This window comes from Schistocerca serialis, chromosome 2, assembly GCF_023864345.2.
Source record: "Schistocerca serialis cubense isolate TAMUIC-IGC-003099 chromosome 2, iqSchSeri2.2, whole genome shotgun sequence".
NCBI lineage: Eukaryota > Metazoa > Arthropoda > Insecta > Orthoptera > Acrididae > Schistocerca > Schistocerca serialis.
Genome location: NC_064639.1, coordinates 309,783,589 through 309,799,820, shown reverse-complemented (window position 1 = coordinate 309,799,820; position 16,232 = coordinate 309,783,589). Strand labels below are relative to the sequence as shown.

At 45.0% G+C, this 16,232-nt stretch overlaps 1 protein-coding gene across 1 annotated transcript in view; it reads left to right on the top strand.

Moving 5' to 3' along the window:
* The window catches only part of LOC126455934 (glutamate receptor ionotropic, kainate glr-3-like), a 120,691-nt gene that overhangs the window by 57,650 nt on the left and 46,809 nt on the right, over positions 1–16,232 (top strand). Inside the window, exon 5 of the mRNA XM_050091693.1 lies at positions 13,971–14,141. Within this exon, the coding sequence (XP_049947650.1) occupies positions 13,971–14,141 (171 nt within the window). The remainder of the gene's footprint in view (positions 1–13,970; positions 14,142–16,232) is intronic.

The window sequence follows — 16,232 nt, the reverse complement described above, 5'->3', positions numbered from 1 at the left end:
CAAAACCCGACGTTTTAACTTCTCAGAATGGGCAAAAAGTTAGTGAAACTGAACAGTCCCAGTTTCTAGGTGTTCAGATAGATGGCAAACTGACGTGGAAAGCCCACGTTCAGAATCTTGTTCAAAGACTTAATGCTGCCATTTTTACTACTCGAACGGTATCTGAAATAAGTGATCGTTCGACACGAAAATTAGTCTACATTGCTTGTTTTCATTCACTTATGTCGTTTGGTATTGTATTTTGGGGTATCTCTTCCCATTCTAAAAGGATATTTTTGGCTCAGAAATGGGCAGTTCGGGCAATAAATGGTTAAGTTTGCGAACCTCTTATGGACCCGTGTTCACTAATCTGGGTATTTTGACCTTGCCCTCTCAATATATATATTCTTTACAGTCGTTTCTTGTTAACAATATCAGCATATTCCCAAGAATTAGCAGCTTTCACTCAGTTAATACGCGGCAGAAATCCAATCTGCATTTGGACCGCACTTCCTTAACTCTTGCGCATAAAGGTGTGCAGTATACTGCTACATCCATTATCAATAAGTTACCACAAGAATTCAAAAATCTTAGCAGTACTCCATACGCTTTCAAATCGAAACTGAAGAGTTTCCTCAGGGGTCACTCCTTCTACTCTGTTGAGGATTGCTTTTACTTAAACTTGTGGCTTGACTTTTTTCAGCTTCATAAACGTTTTACTTTATCTGTTATTACTTTTACGTTGTAATTTCATATAACGACACATTCCATGACCTTTGAGATTTGCTCCTCACTTTGGTCCTACGGAACTAGACACGTAAATAAATAAATAAATAATTAGCTATTCTGTTTGCATATTACACTCTTTTTCCTCATTATTGACATTTTAAGTAGCTTACAGTACTGTTTGTAATGACTACGTAGCTCGATTTTGGCTATTTCTAATTTTTTGACATAGCTCCCATTTTGTTGTATATGATATCCTTATCACATTAGTCAGCCACCGATGTGGAAAATTTTCTCCGCCCAGGGACTGGGTGTTGGGCTGTCATTATCATCATCCTATCATCCTCATCGACTGCAGGTCACCAAAGTGGCGTCAAATTGAAAGACAGGCACTCGGCGAACGGTCTGCCCGACGGGGAGCCCTAGCCGTACGACTAAATAAACAAATAAGCGCTATTGAATGATTTTAATAGCAAATCGGAATACCAACTTGAATGTGGATGAATGGTATACATTTTGTGTTGCTTTCACTACTAGTTTAAGAATTTAACTCTTATCAGCTTCAGAGGATACAAACTGTACACGATTAGCGCTCATATTCAAGCTATACAAAGCACACTTACAGAAAGCATTTGATTGCAACTGAAGTCATCATTTAATTTCGTCTTAGCTGATGGCATTCCAAACTTATTTTACTTCAGTGAAATTATGAGACAGCGAAGTATCCAAAGCAATCTATAGAAGTATGAATGTTCATAAGTAAACTGCAGAAGTAGAAGGTTTAAATAGCTAAACGTATTCCAACAGTAGTGAGAAATATAGAAATAAACAAACTACTCTCTAATAAATGAATATATATGCATTCACTCATTTGCTTAGGAACTTGTTCTCTCTCTTACACCTGCCTTCCCTCTCTCTTTCCTCCCCAGTTCCTCCCCATTTTCCCATTTTCCTCCTCCTCCCTCTGCTTCTTTCGCTCACCAACACAAAACTGTTAAAGAAGAGAATGTAATACCGCGCCAAATTTTTGGTGCTGATTGAGAGCTGCTCGAATTATTTTGTAGATTGTGGTGTGATATAGTCCAGGATGTAAGCGGTGACGTGAATCATCGTCAGTGAAGAAAGTTGGAGGATCGTATATGAGATTAGCGTCGAACTTTACATCAAAATACGGGATCACGGTCTAGATGAGGTGATGGAATTGTGTGTCTTGGAAGCAAATTTGTGCGTGACGGACAAAGCAAGGTGGACGTGGCGTAAGAAGCAGACTATCACAGGCTAGTAAGAAACTAGGGCTCAATGTGAGGATGAAATTTCTGAGTATGTGCTTGCAGATCACAGTATTGTGTGCAAGTGATTTATTCAAAGAGGAAGAACCGAAAGAGAAGGGAAGAAGGGAATCAAAGCATTTTAGATGTAATGCTATAGAAATATGTTGAAAATCAGGGGGACTTGTAAAGAGATAGCGAAGTTGTCCACAGAATCGGGGAAGAGAGGACTGGAAAACAGTGACAACAAGAAGGGACTGCATGATAGCATACGTAATAAGACATCAGAGAATGAGGTCTGTGGTACTAGAGAGAGCTACGTAAAACGAAAAATACAAGAGAAGAGAAGTATTTGTTCGACTCACGAACACGAATAGCTATCCGTTGGGCAGACGGCATCGAGCTTCGGACTGAGCTTATAAACACAGTCAAAGCCTCGACTGTGTTGTACGGGCATTTCTAAAAAAACTCTACACCATACCAGTCCTACGAAAATTCATTTACTTCGTAGAATTCCCACAGTGCTGTAATTTAGAACTTAGTATAATCTGTCATAGAGCGGTTATAATAAAGTAGCGAGAACGTTTGTGTTTGTGATTATTTTGTAATTTGGCGCCGTTTTTTAGTTCGAATCCAACAATAAACATAAATTGTTAAAAACAGGTCTTTTGTTCTGTGATACAAAACATATTAATTTCCAGAATGTTCAACTCTTGCTGGCAACGAGAAAAGGCTGGGAGCGACGAATGATATTATTTAAGTGAAAAGATTAGGTTCAAGGCTATAAAGAGACACTCGCATTTGCTTCCTTATTCAGAAAGCACACTGGAACTAAACTGTCTGTTTATCTATAATGTGAAGTTCCGTAGATATCAGATAAGTTAGTCTGCAGCATGGCTCACATTAAAATGACAGTTGCTGGCCAATACTAAAATGTTCTCATCATTATTTTTATGGATTAAAAAAAGTATACCTTCAGTGGAGTTACTGAATCGACAAAATACAGTATTTAAATACTTTTAGTAACAGGGGAAAATATTCGTTAATTGGCATAACAATGTGCCGAACTGACAGTGAATATAAGAAATAGGGTACCGGCAGTCCTTAGCGTATAGTAGCTTACAGGTGAGACTAATTCATGAACGTGGGATGTGAACAAATGAATCACTAGAATTTGGCCAGAGATAATGGTCACAAGTTTGCTGATTGATCTTTATATGAAACCCCCCTAGGTGGACTAGGGGTTGCATCGCAGCCTCGAAAACGGTGGTCGGGCGTCCTAGTCACGAGTGTGGATTTTAAATATACCGTTACTGAATAGGTCTGTCATAGTGGCAGAAAGTAATGACAAACAAAAGACAGTCAAAGGAAATATATGCAAAACATGAACTGACTGAGCCAAAAACGATAAAAATTTGTTTACTCGAAAAAATATTAAATGATTAATGCATAATTTCTGGATATCAAACATTTATTGATGTATATTTCACAATTGGTGCATACTTGAGTGTTTCCCACATTTAATTTTCGGTCTTCTTTGGCACTCATATCATCAAAGACATGTGTTTGTTTCAGCAATATCACACTTGTTATTATTTGCAGGATTCCTTTCAAACGAAGCAAATTCATTTGTGCTTCCAAATACACGCGTCAAAAAAGTTTTGCATCACCTCGGTTCCGAGAGTTCCGGAACCTGTACAGAAAAGTGGAATAGCGATCAACAAAAACATCATTTCCGCCATTTTTATTGCTCATGAAAACCACACATTGCATCTTGTACCACCAAACAGCGAGACATTCAGACGCGGTGGTCCAGACTGCTGTACACACCGGTACCTCTAATACCCTGTAGCACGTCCTCTTCCATTGATGCATGCCTGTATTCGTCGTTGCGTACTATCCACAAGTTCATCATGTCACTGTTGCAACAGATTATCCCACTCCTCAACGGCGATTAGGCGTAGACCCCTCAGAGTGGTTGGTGGGTCACGTCCTCCATAAACAGCCCTTGTCAATCAATCCCAGGCATTTTCTATAGGGTTCATGTCTGGAGAACATTCTGGCCACTCTAATCGAGTGATTTTGTTATCCTGAAGGAAGTCATTCACAAGATGTGCACGATGGGGGCGCCATTTATCGTCCATGAAGACGAAAGGCTCGCCAATATGCTGCCGATATGGTTGCACTATCGGTCGGAGGATGGCATTTACGTATCGTACAGCCGTTGCGGCGCCTTCCATGATCACCAGCGGCGTACGTCGGCCCCACATAATGCCCCCCCCCCCCCAAAAAGAACAACAGCAAACCTCCACCTTGCTGCACCCGCTGGACAATGTGTCTAAGGCGGTAAACCTGACTGGGTTGCCTCCAAACGCGTCTCCGACGATTGTATGGTTGAAGGTATATGCGACCTCATCGGTGAAGAGAACGCGATGCCAATCCTGAGCGGTCCATTCGGAATGTTGTGGGGCCCATCTGTACTCCGCTGTGTCGTGGTTGCAACGATGGACCCCGCCATGGATGTCGGGAGTGAAGTTGCACATCATGCAGCCAAATGCGCACAGTTTGAGTCGTCCTGTGGCTGCACAAAAAGCATCATTCAACATGGTGGCGTTGCTTACAGGATTCTTCCGAGCCATAACCCGTAGGAAGCGGTCATCCACTGCAGTAGTATCCCTTGGGCGGCCTGAGCGAGACATGTCATCGACAGTACTTGTCTCTCTGTATCTCCTACATGTCCGAACAACATCGCTTTGGTTCACTCCGAGACGCCTGGACGCTTCCCTTGTTGAGACCGAGCGAGGTGGCGCAGTGGTTAGCACACTGGACTCGCATTCGGGAGGACGACGGTTCAATCCCGCGTCCGGCCATCTTGATTTAGGTTTTCCGTGATTTCCCTAAATCGCTCCAGGCAAATGCCGGGATGGTTCCTCTGAAAGGGCACGGCCGACTTCCTTCCCTGTCCTTCCCTAATCCGATGAGACCGATGACCTCGCTGTTTGGTCTCTTTCCCCAAAACCAACCAACCAACCCTTGTTGAGAGCCCTTCCTGGCACAAAGTAACAATGCGAACACGATCGAACCGCGGTATCGACCGTCTAGGCATGGTCGAACTACAGACAACACGAGCTGTGTACCTCCTTCCTTGTGGAATGGCTGGAAGTGATTCAGCTGTCGGACCTTCTCCGTCTAATAGGCGCTGCTGATGCATGGTTGTGTACATCTTTGGGTGCGTTTAATGTCATCTCTGAACCGTCAAAGGAACTGTGTCTACGATACAATACCCATAGTCAACGTCTATCTTCATGAGTTCTGGGAACTGGGGTGATGCAAGACTTTTTTTTATGTGTGTTTTTGAGCAGACTGTTGGGGATGATTGCTTCAAACCCACCACACGTTTGTAACTCATCAAGAATAACACCTCTGTCTATCACTTCAAATGTTTACAGGTAATTTTTTGAAACTGTTATTGATATTCATTCAGTGTACTTCCCATGAGATCCATTATAAAAGAATTTCAAACATGCTATTATAAGTCTTGAGATTACGAGGGCGATTCTATTAGTCATGGCAACTACGATATATTGTGCGAACGTGTAACACCGCTGAAATCGCAGTAAATTTTATGGCTGTCCGGGCGTGGCAACCATAATTTGGATATGGAGTAGGACGTGACCAGGTTGTGATTAAAATCTGGTGGCAGGAAAACGATTAGTGACAAATAAGCGCCAGCTAGTGTAAAACAGTTACTTAGCTTTATTGACAGCGATGAGTGTACCTTAGATACAATTCCAATTAGTGTCCAGAGAATATTCCTGATTCGTCGCCTAAGTCGTTATACATTACCGAATCACACAGCGAGTTAGCTAAGCAGACAACGAACGACGGCACTGACGACTGCAACGAGCTGTCTGCAAGACCCCCTGACTCGAGGCCAGCGCTCCTGTTATGTCGTGTAGCCAGAGGCCGCTGTAGGCCCCAGCCCAGCAATGGCGCGACGTCTTCGGTCGGCGGCAACGCGACGGGAAACAGTGGCAAGCGATGCGACGGCAGGGCGCGCGCGCTATTCGGTTGGGTCTGCAGATACAACAGTAAATACATTCTAAACAAACACGACAAACATTACCGAAATCAGCTAAGAGATCGCGACCGCATGTGGGGATGGCTTGGTAGGAGCGCCTGAAACATTCAATGTGAGGTAGGCCGTGCTACAACATGGAACCCCCTCCCCCCCTACCCACCCAACTCACCAGACGTCAGTCCACGCGATTTCGACCCTACTCCATAACTGAGAAACCATTGCGAGGAAGGAGCTTTGCAAACAGGGAAGATGTGCTTACAGTATTTCGGCGACAGGTGTCCCACAGTTATGACAATGTCACTGGCATTCAGCGCCTTCCTCATCGTTGGAAACGCTGTTTGTTTGTTCGCACTGGGGAACTATTTTGAAGCACAGTAGTTGATTCTGATTTGTTTTTGTTTCTGTTGTACTCGTGCACAATAAATTTACACAAGCTTCAATGCGTGTGCTTAATTTCAACCCCTACCATGACCTCTTGCACTGGTACCACATTTAATGTTAGCATTCAGGGTACACACTACCATACTGGTTCAGTACACGCCGTGGAATTCTTATGTTGTCGCATTTTCGCAAGATATATCATAGTTGCCATGACATATGAAGTGACCCTCGTACAGTCTTCGACCAGAGCTATAGTTATCTTATCTGTGAATCCATTCATCAGGTTGTTGCTTTGGCGCTTTGAACTGATAAATCTTGATGATACTCTTCTCGGGCATGAGTCAAATAATAATTTCAAAGAGGGGATCCCGGGTTCGAGTCCTGGTCGAGGCCCTCATTTTCAGCTGTCCCCATCGAGGTATATCAACAACACCTGTCAGCAGCTGAGGGTTTCATTTAATTATCATTTATTCTAGAGAAACTGCACGGTCATCAAAGGTATCTGTTCTTTCGAGAACAGTTACTATCTTCATATATAATGTATTCATCTTGACACAATATTTCAACGGACCAGCTGGACGCTATCATCAGGTGAGTATGCCGATGCACAGTATCGCCGAAACAGAGTTTCCCACAGTATCGGTGGCTCTTTTATACACCGTAGCCAGAACACCGTGCCTGCGCGAGCAGCAGCGTTGCTGTCCCGATGCACAAGTGAACCAATAGTGCACTTGTGGAAGAAATAGGCAAAGCGATGTATCGCTAGCACAATACTAATTAAAAGAATCCACTGGTTGAAATGAAGACCCTTGCTTAATATCAGATGAAATCGGATCCCATGTCTTACTCAAAGGAAAACCGTTAGCCCTGTTAATTACATTATCAGTTAATCTAAATACAATAGACTCCCTTAGAACACATTCCCAATAGCAGGAAGCTGAAGCGATAATTTGCGTCTTATTATACAACATCTTATGTCCCTCATTAAGACAGTGTTCTGCCACTGCAGATTTTTCTGGCTGGAGAAAACGAGTGTGACGATGGTGTTCTATACTTTGGTTATGAATAATACTGATAGTTGGGCCCATATAAGCCACCACATTATGAGAAGGAATTTTGCATACTCTGGGTTTCCTCAGTCCAAAGCCATCCTTTACTGATCCTAGAAGGGCTCTAATCTTTGCAGGTGGCATAAATACACTTTTGGTGTAGTATCTTTTTAAAATTCTTGAAATTTTAGGGGATATACACCCAGCAAAAGGTAAGAAAGGAACAGATTTACAAGTATCCTCCGATGGTTTCCCCAGCAGTCTGAATTGAAGAACACCACATATTTGTTGCCCAGTGTAAACATTCTACATAAAAACAACTTCAACATGGTATACTTTCATTACCATAATTTCTGCATCGGAAATCGTATAGGCTCTCTTCATCAAAGTCTGCAAGATCTCCGTGCGCTGGGGTGGTGGATGACGGTTGCATGAAGATAATTACCAGTACGCGTAAGTTTACAACATACATTATGATCCAAAGTCCTATCGCCATTTCTGTGAACTAAAACATCTGCTCGCGTACATGCAGTGGATTAGACGTAGTGTATAAAGGATCTGTCGATCCTGTTGGAAACTCAGTTCCAGCGAGATTATACGTCAGTACATTCACCTGAAAACGGCGGCCACTTGGTCCATCGAAATATTTTGTCAAGATGACTATATTATCTGGCTGCCTACCCGAGAAAGTATCACTGGCACATTTTGATGCATCATTATGTATCTTGTGTTGTATAATCCTCTTGAACTTGTAATGTTCCTGGTGTATTAAGTCCTGGAGAAATTTGTAGCATTTCTTCGTCACTACTTGTGACGAGATTAATAAATGAAAAGATAGGGTATAGTTATTACATACAACACCTTTGATTAAAATGGAAATACCTGAAACTCCGCTACTCCATCTTGCAATTTTACAGGCCAGTTATGGCATACCTGCAAAAATTATGAATCTCCCTGACCGGAACTAGCAACCTACAGTGGATGTTTGAACTGTGGCTTATTGGAGTTTCTTGGAGGCTACAGAAGAATGGCAAAGGTGTTGCAATTTAATTCAAAAGCCGTGATTGGAGTCAAATACCAGGGAAATGGTGAGGCAGTCTGCAAAATAGGGGGATGCCTATTAATTCTCAATCCTGAATTCCTATTCATACAAAGAGGCTATCTATTGGGAAAGGAACACAGAAAAAAAGAAGAAAATAACAATGGGGATCGTTCCAGCCGTTAAGGAAAACTATGAGATGCATCGAAAGAATGGACTAATAGCAAGGAAGTAATCATGCCGTCACTGAGCATTGAGAGAGATAGACATGAGAATGAGGGCGCAGGTGCATGAGCGCATTGGTTGCCTCAAGAGAGCGCATATGTCAACTTTTGCACTGTTGTACAGTAGAGACCAGAAACGCAGCGACTGCGAATTTAATGTTGCAGGTTGCATAATTTTCACGTCAGGGCGCAACCGTTACATCGGTGGCTAATACGCCTCCTTCGTTCCGCGAGTATGACGTGTCTGAGAAGTGTGGCGCTGCAGTCGCCTGACACTCGTCGTCTGGTTCTCTCTTACTGAAGCATGCAGGAGTGTAAGGCGAGTCGTGACTAACTTGTTACTTCAGCCCGCCCTGTTAGCCGTGCGTGAGGCGTGCCGGTCCTCGGCCCGAATCCGCCCGGCTTGTAGCTTAGCCCATCATTCGATTCTGTAAATGTTTCGAAGACTGTTATAAATTTATTTTAACAATTAACCCCCAATTAGAGATTGCACTTCGTCCTCATGTCATATTTTCTGACACTACTGTTACAGCTCAGTAACGCCTCGGAAGTGTGCGTGTGTCAACGTAGTTGTTAAACATTCTCAGAATAGATATTAAATATTAAGGCAGGTCGGACATTTTGTGACATTTCAGCTTAGAATGGATATGAAGCCGAAATTATGATTGCGTGAAGAAAATGAAATTTACAGACCAATGAAAAAAATTTCTTTCTCTTTGGTTGCATATGTAGTGGGAACGCCGCGACTCCGCGTTTATACCCGCAAACTCGTGCAGTCGCCCTCCTTTCTGAGTGAGTCGAGCCTACTTGTACCCAACAAGTGATAAGTGGGCAACGGCCGAGACTCATTAGTCGAGGCTACGAGCTCATGGAGACGGTGAGTTCGGAGATAACATCGTAACACTCACTGGCGAGTTTAAAGCGTGAATACGAATCCCATTTCTGATATCTACGGTGTAGTCGTCAATTTAAAGTGCCGAAGCAGATTGTCCATCCTACGTCCAGAGGTCGCTGGAGCATTACATACAGCACAAAGAATAATGTTAAACTCATAGAGGCCATCAGGAGTTACTCTAAGTGATCAAAGTACCCGGACACACCCAAAAACAAACATTTTCATTTTAGGTGCATTGTGCTGTCAGCTAGTGCCAGGAACTCCAGATCAGCGACCTCAGTCTGCCCCAGCGAGCTCAGTGGTCAGCGCGACAGACTGTCAATCCTAAGGGCCCGGGTTCGATTCCCAGCTGAATCGGAGATTTCTCTCTGCTCAGGGACTGGGTGTTGTGTTGACCTAATCATCATCATTTCATCCCCATCGACGCGCAAGTCGCCGAAGTGGCGTCAGATCGAAAGACTTGCACCAGGCGAACGGTCTGCCCGACGGGAGGCCCTCGTCACACGACATTTTTATTTTAGTAGTCATTAGAAATCGTGGGAGAGCCGTATGGGGCGTTCCGCGAAACCCACGGACTTGGTCAGGTGATTGGGTGTCACTTGTGTCATACGTCTGTTCGCGAGATTTCCACACTCCTAAATATCCCTAGGTCCATTGTTTCCGATGTGATAGTGAAATGGAAACGTGAAGGGACACGTACGGCACAAAAGCGTACGGGCCGACCTCGTCTGTTGACTGACGGAGACCGCACACATTTGAAGAGGGTCGTAATGTGTAATAGTCATACATCTATCCAGAACATCACACAGCAATTCCAAACTGCATCAGCATCCACTGCAAGGACTTTAACAGCTGGGAGGGAGGTGAGAAAACTTGCATTTCATGGTCGAGCGGCTGTTCATAAGCCACACATCACACCGGTAAATGCCAAACGACGCCTCGCTTGGTCTAGGGAGCGTAAATATTGGACGATTGAAGAGTGGACAAACCTTGTGTGTAGTGACGAATCACGGTACAGAATGTGGCGATCCAATGGCAGGGTGTGGATATGGCGAATGCCCGGTGAACGTCATCTCCCAGCGTGTGTAGCCCCAAAAGTAAAATTCGGAGGCTGTGGTGTTATGGCGTAGTCGTGTTTTTCATGGAGGGGGCTTGCACCCCTTATTTTTTTGCGTGGCACTATCACAGCACAGGCTTACATTGATGTTTTAAGCACCTTCTTACTTCTCACTGTTGAAGAGCAATTCGGGGATGGCGACTGCATCTTTTAACACGATCGAGCACCTGTTCATAATGCATGGCCTCCGGAGGAGTGGTTACACGACAATAACATCCCTGTAATGGACTGGCCTGCACAGAGTTTTGACCTGAATCCTATAGAACACCGTTGGGATGTTTTGGAACGCCGACTTCGTGACAGGTCTCACCGACCGACATCGACGCCCCACCTTAGTGCAGCACTCCGTGAAGAATGGGCTACAATTCCACAAGAAACCTTCAGCACCTGATTGAACGTATGCTATCGAGAGTGGAAGCTATCATCAAGGATAAGGGTGGGCCAACACCATAGGATTCCAACATTATCGATAGGGTATTCTAGGCAGCAGTTTAGCTACGATTTTTCATCTTTTCTTTGCATTAAACATCAGGTCCAAGTGCCTATTTACGCGTTCCTTAAAGCACGCAACAAACAGCTCGCTAAAGCGACTAGAAAAAGGTTGTGTGTGCTTAGGCGTGCCTCTAAGCACACAAAAACAGTACACACACTGGCAGCTAGCAGTCATGACGTCGAGTGTTAAAGGAAAAATATCAAGAAGAGGAAGAATATTCGTTTCTATTTTTATTGAGAATAGGTGATAATAATTACTGACTTGCACTTGATCTTGTGCTGCAAAAATTGATGAAGAAGAATACAGATGAGAAATAAAATTACTTCTTCCTTGAAGCTATCAGTTATGCTATGGTTCTACGCCTCTGGTGTATCAAAAGTTTGTAAAAATCTGTATTTCTGGTACATGAAGGTCCTTTCTACCAGTGCCACTTCTCTTCGAGATCTCATTGGCACCTACCTCGGCAGTGCTGCGAATATGTTTTCATTTTCTTTTTAATTTCCTCTGACGTTGTCTGTGGCGCACAATCTTTCGGGGAATGGACTGCAGTGATGGTGTTGGGCGGAGTCGACCAGTGGCTCATCACAAGAACATCTCTGGCTAAGAAAGTCTAATGACGGATAACAGAGGCAGCCCTGGCTGCTGACCTCCTTCTTTCGCTACAGTGGAAGACATACCGAGACACAGAGGGTCGAACAATGGGGACTGGCATGGCTGAAGACGATGGTGTGTGCCCGCTATGGCCGATGAACAGCAACAAAGTAGGCTCACCTCGGACAGCAGACAGTACAATGCAGCTGGGGAGTTAGATGCCACAGGTTTGAAGCTACAGTCCACGAGCAAGATGGCAGTTAGGAGAAGGTGGTCATCCTTTTGGTGACTTGACAGTGGAAAGGCGCCTAGTTGACAGCATACAGAGTTATCTCAGGCACAGCTTGAAAACTACTGGCAGCAAAGTTTGTCAGTGGTGACTGTCTGCTTAATCTCACACTGCAAGCAGTCTTCTTTATGTCGTTATTGACTCACATCGACTGTATAATTGCGCATACTAGGCACAACTAAACATCACTGAGACTATGCCTATCAGAAACACAGTGATGGAAGCAGTGTTATAAGGGGGGGAGGGGGGGGGGGCGTCGCTACGCTCGGTCACGTATTAAGCCATGTTGAAAACGGCGTGCCAGCAGCAGCAGTCGTCAGCCAAGAAGGTGGTGCATGGCGATGGTGGTTGGCAGCATGGTGCTGGAGACAGCTCAGTGTTAGAGCATAGGCACAGGGTAGTGGCAGCTACCAGCGACTACAGCACACGCAGCTCTGACCAGTGGGCTGCTTCTGTACCAGTGGCAGAAGCAGCACTGGGTCAGGTGGGGTCTAACTGTGGCCTCCATTATGGCTGAAGACGATGATGTGTGCCCACTCTGTATGATGGACAGCAATAATTTGGCCCATCGAAGGCAATGGACAGTGATAGTGCATCTTGGTAGCTAGATGGCCCAGGTTCTATCCTGCTACCCAACAGGGAGGTGGCCAACACCTGTTGCACAGCAAGTGACCCAAAGGGGTGAAGACACCTAGTTGACTTCACACAGGTTTAGGCAACGGACCGAAACTACTGGCAGCAACATCTGTTAGCGGTGGCTGGCTGCTTCATCTCGCACAGCAAGCACTCTTCTTCATGTGATTTTTGGATGGCATTCACTGTGTCACTGGGCATACTGTGCAAAACTGAAAGCTTCAGGGGACTAAATTAGGTGGCACATATAGCCAAGCTGGCTAGTGTTTGCACAGTGGCAGCAGTCCTTGTGTGTAAGTCACAATAGGTTGGAGCAGCCGGGTGTAATCTTTGATCAACTATGATTTCATACACCCTGGTTTTCCTGTCTCGTCAGCTCCTTAAGAAGCCCTGTTGATGCTGGAAGATCAGAGACGATGGCTGGCGTCTTCCACACCGCCAGTGTACCGATGGTTCAAATGGCTCTGAGCACTATGGGACTTAACTTCTTTGGTCATCAGTCCCCTAGAACTTAGAACTACTTAAACCTAACTAACCTAAGGGCATCACACACATCCATGCCCGAGGCAGGATTCGAACCTGCGACGGTAGCGGTCGCGCGGTTCCAGATTGTAGCGCCTAGAACCGCTCGGCCACTCCGGCCGGCGCCAGTGTTTCTATGTAACGAATATTCACTCTTGTGCCATGGTACCAAGTTATCGAGCTGGTAGGTGCTTCTCCCCTTAATGACGTCATTCTGTCGAACTGAAACAGGAGTAATTTGTTACACTGGGCTAGGCTGTGGTACAATACCGATGTGATAACCTTTACTTCTTATGTCAAAAACCAATGACTTCTGTGCATGCTGTCAAGTCAAGCACTCCCGTGCTCTTTACAATTTTGCTGTATCCTACCTTCTTTCTGGCTGAAACCATTTGTAAGTGATCCACAAGAGCTATGGAGTGCACAACCTCAGACGTCTTCACCACTAGAAGGAACACCTCTGAGTAAATTCTTCGCCTTATATCGGCATTCGTGCAACACTAAATGAGCTTTCAGGCACGGATGTAGACTGGTGTTTGGTTCCGTACAGCATGCAGCAGCAGGGTGGGGCCTAGCGCCTTAGCTAGTCTGCTCAACTTGGCGTACTCGTGTTGTGCACCTAAACGAACGTGTAAAGAGGCACTGAGTGTTTACTGTTGAGCGAGTGTGTCTGCTGCTGACAGGTACAGTTTCGAAGGCAGCGCGATCTACGGCAGCCGTCCTGTGAACGGCACTTGGGAAGGCCTTATGGGGCAGCTGCAGCAGGGCCGCCTGGACATCGGGTTGGCGCCCTTGATGGTGACGGCGGAGCGCCGGAGTGCCGTGGACTTCTCGCTGCCTCTCGTCTCCTCACGGTAAGCCTTCGCTGGCAAAGTTGTGGCATCTTAACTGTCATCCAGCCAAATTATTATAAAATTCTTGTTTTTAAATGAGGTATAACTGCATAAACCTTTATTTGAACGTTTGTTGTTGTTTAAATAGTGGAAAAAGATTTCTAACTAAAACGAGACAGCCGGCCGGAGTGGCCGAGCAGTTCTAGGTGCTTCAGTCTGGAACCGCGCGACCACTACCGTCGCAGGTTCGAATCCTGCCTCGGGCATGGATGTGTGTGATGTCCTTAGGTTAGTTAGGTTTAAGTAGTTCTAAGTTCTAGGGGACTGATGACCTCAGATGTTAAGTCCCATAGTACTAAGAGCCATTTGAACCAAAACGAGACACAGTAAGAAAAGATTTTCTAGGACCTGCAATTCGAGATATTAATAAAACATAGATCTATTTAAAAAAGGTGTTTTTGTGTTTGACAAACATATGCAATCTGTTTGTACAGCGTGATTCTTATTAACGTTTACAGGCCTCTGAAGCAACGTGGATGACGCCAAGAAACATGGGGCCGCAGATGTTGGGAAATACCTCAAAAGAGGCGTAACATTCTGTCAAACCAGATCATCCCAACACTAGCCAAGTATTCACGTCAGTGTGGCTCCAGGCCACGTGCGTGACTTCAACACGTGGGGCTCAGGAGTTCGAAACTTGCGTCGTTTGGCTGGCAGTATTTTTTCATTGAGTTAGACGACTATCTGTTTACATTGTGATAAGATTTATTATTTTGTTTACCGGTGTTGCGATAAAACAAAATGGCTCAAATGGCTCTGAGCACTATGGGACTTAACTTCTGAGGTCGTCAGTCCCCTAGAGGTTAGAACTACTTAAACCTAACTAACCTAAGGACATTACACAATCTATGCCCGAGGCAGGATTCGAACCTGCGGCCGCAGCGATCGCGCGATTCCAGACTGTAGCGCCTAGAACCGCTCGGTCACACAGGCCGGCACACACAGCAACAGAACTACCAGCGTGACTTCAAACATTTTGTTACAGGAAATGTTCAAAATGTCCTCCTTTAGCGAGGATACATGCATCCACCCACCGTCGCATGGAATCCCTGACGCGCTTATGCAGCCCTGGAGAATGACGTATTGTATCACAGCCGTCCACAATACGAGCACGAAGAGTCCCTGCATTTGGTACCGGGGTTGCCTAGACAAGAGCTTTCAAATGTCCCCATAAATGAAAGTCAAGGGGGTTGAGGTCAGGAGAGCGTGGAGGTCATGCAGTTGGTTCGCCTCTACCAATCCATCGGTCACTGAATCTGTTGTTGAGAAGCGTACGAACACTTCGACCGAAATGTGCAGGAGCTCCATCGTGCATGAACCACATGTTGTGACGTACTTGTAAAGGCACATGTTCTAGCAGCACAGGTAGAGTATCCCGTATGAAATCATGATAACGTGCTCCATTGAGCGTAGGTGGAAGAACATGGGGCCCAATCAAGACATCACCAACAACGCCTGCCCAAACGTTCACAGAAAATCCGTGTTGATGACGTGATTGCACAATTGCGTGCGGATTCTCGTCAGCCCACACATGTTAATTGTGAAAATTTACAATTTGATCACGTTGGAATGAAGCCTCATCCGTGAAGAGAACATTTGCACTGAAATGAGGATTGACACATTGTTGGATGAACCATTCGCAGAAGTGAACCCGTGGAGGCCAATCAGCTGCTGATAGTGCCTGCACACACTGTGCATGGTACGGAAACAACTGGTTCTCCCGTAGCACTCTCCATACAGTGACGTGGTCAACGTTACCTTGTACAGCAGTAACTTCTCCGACGCTGACATTAGGGTTATCGTCAACTGCACGAAGAATTGCCTCGGCCATTGCAGGTGTCCTCGTCGTTCTAGGTCTTCCCCAGTCGCGAGTCATAGGCTGGAATGTTCCGTGCTCCCTAAAAGGCATATCAATTGCTTCAAACGTCTTCCTGTCTGGACAGAAACCTGCTTGACTGAGTGTGATTTCATTATTCCAAAAGAATCTACAATAGGCTACTTAAATGTTAATACTAATGTGATGATATTACTTCTTAGCCTCAACTATATAAA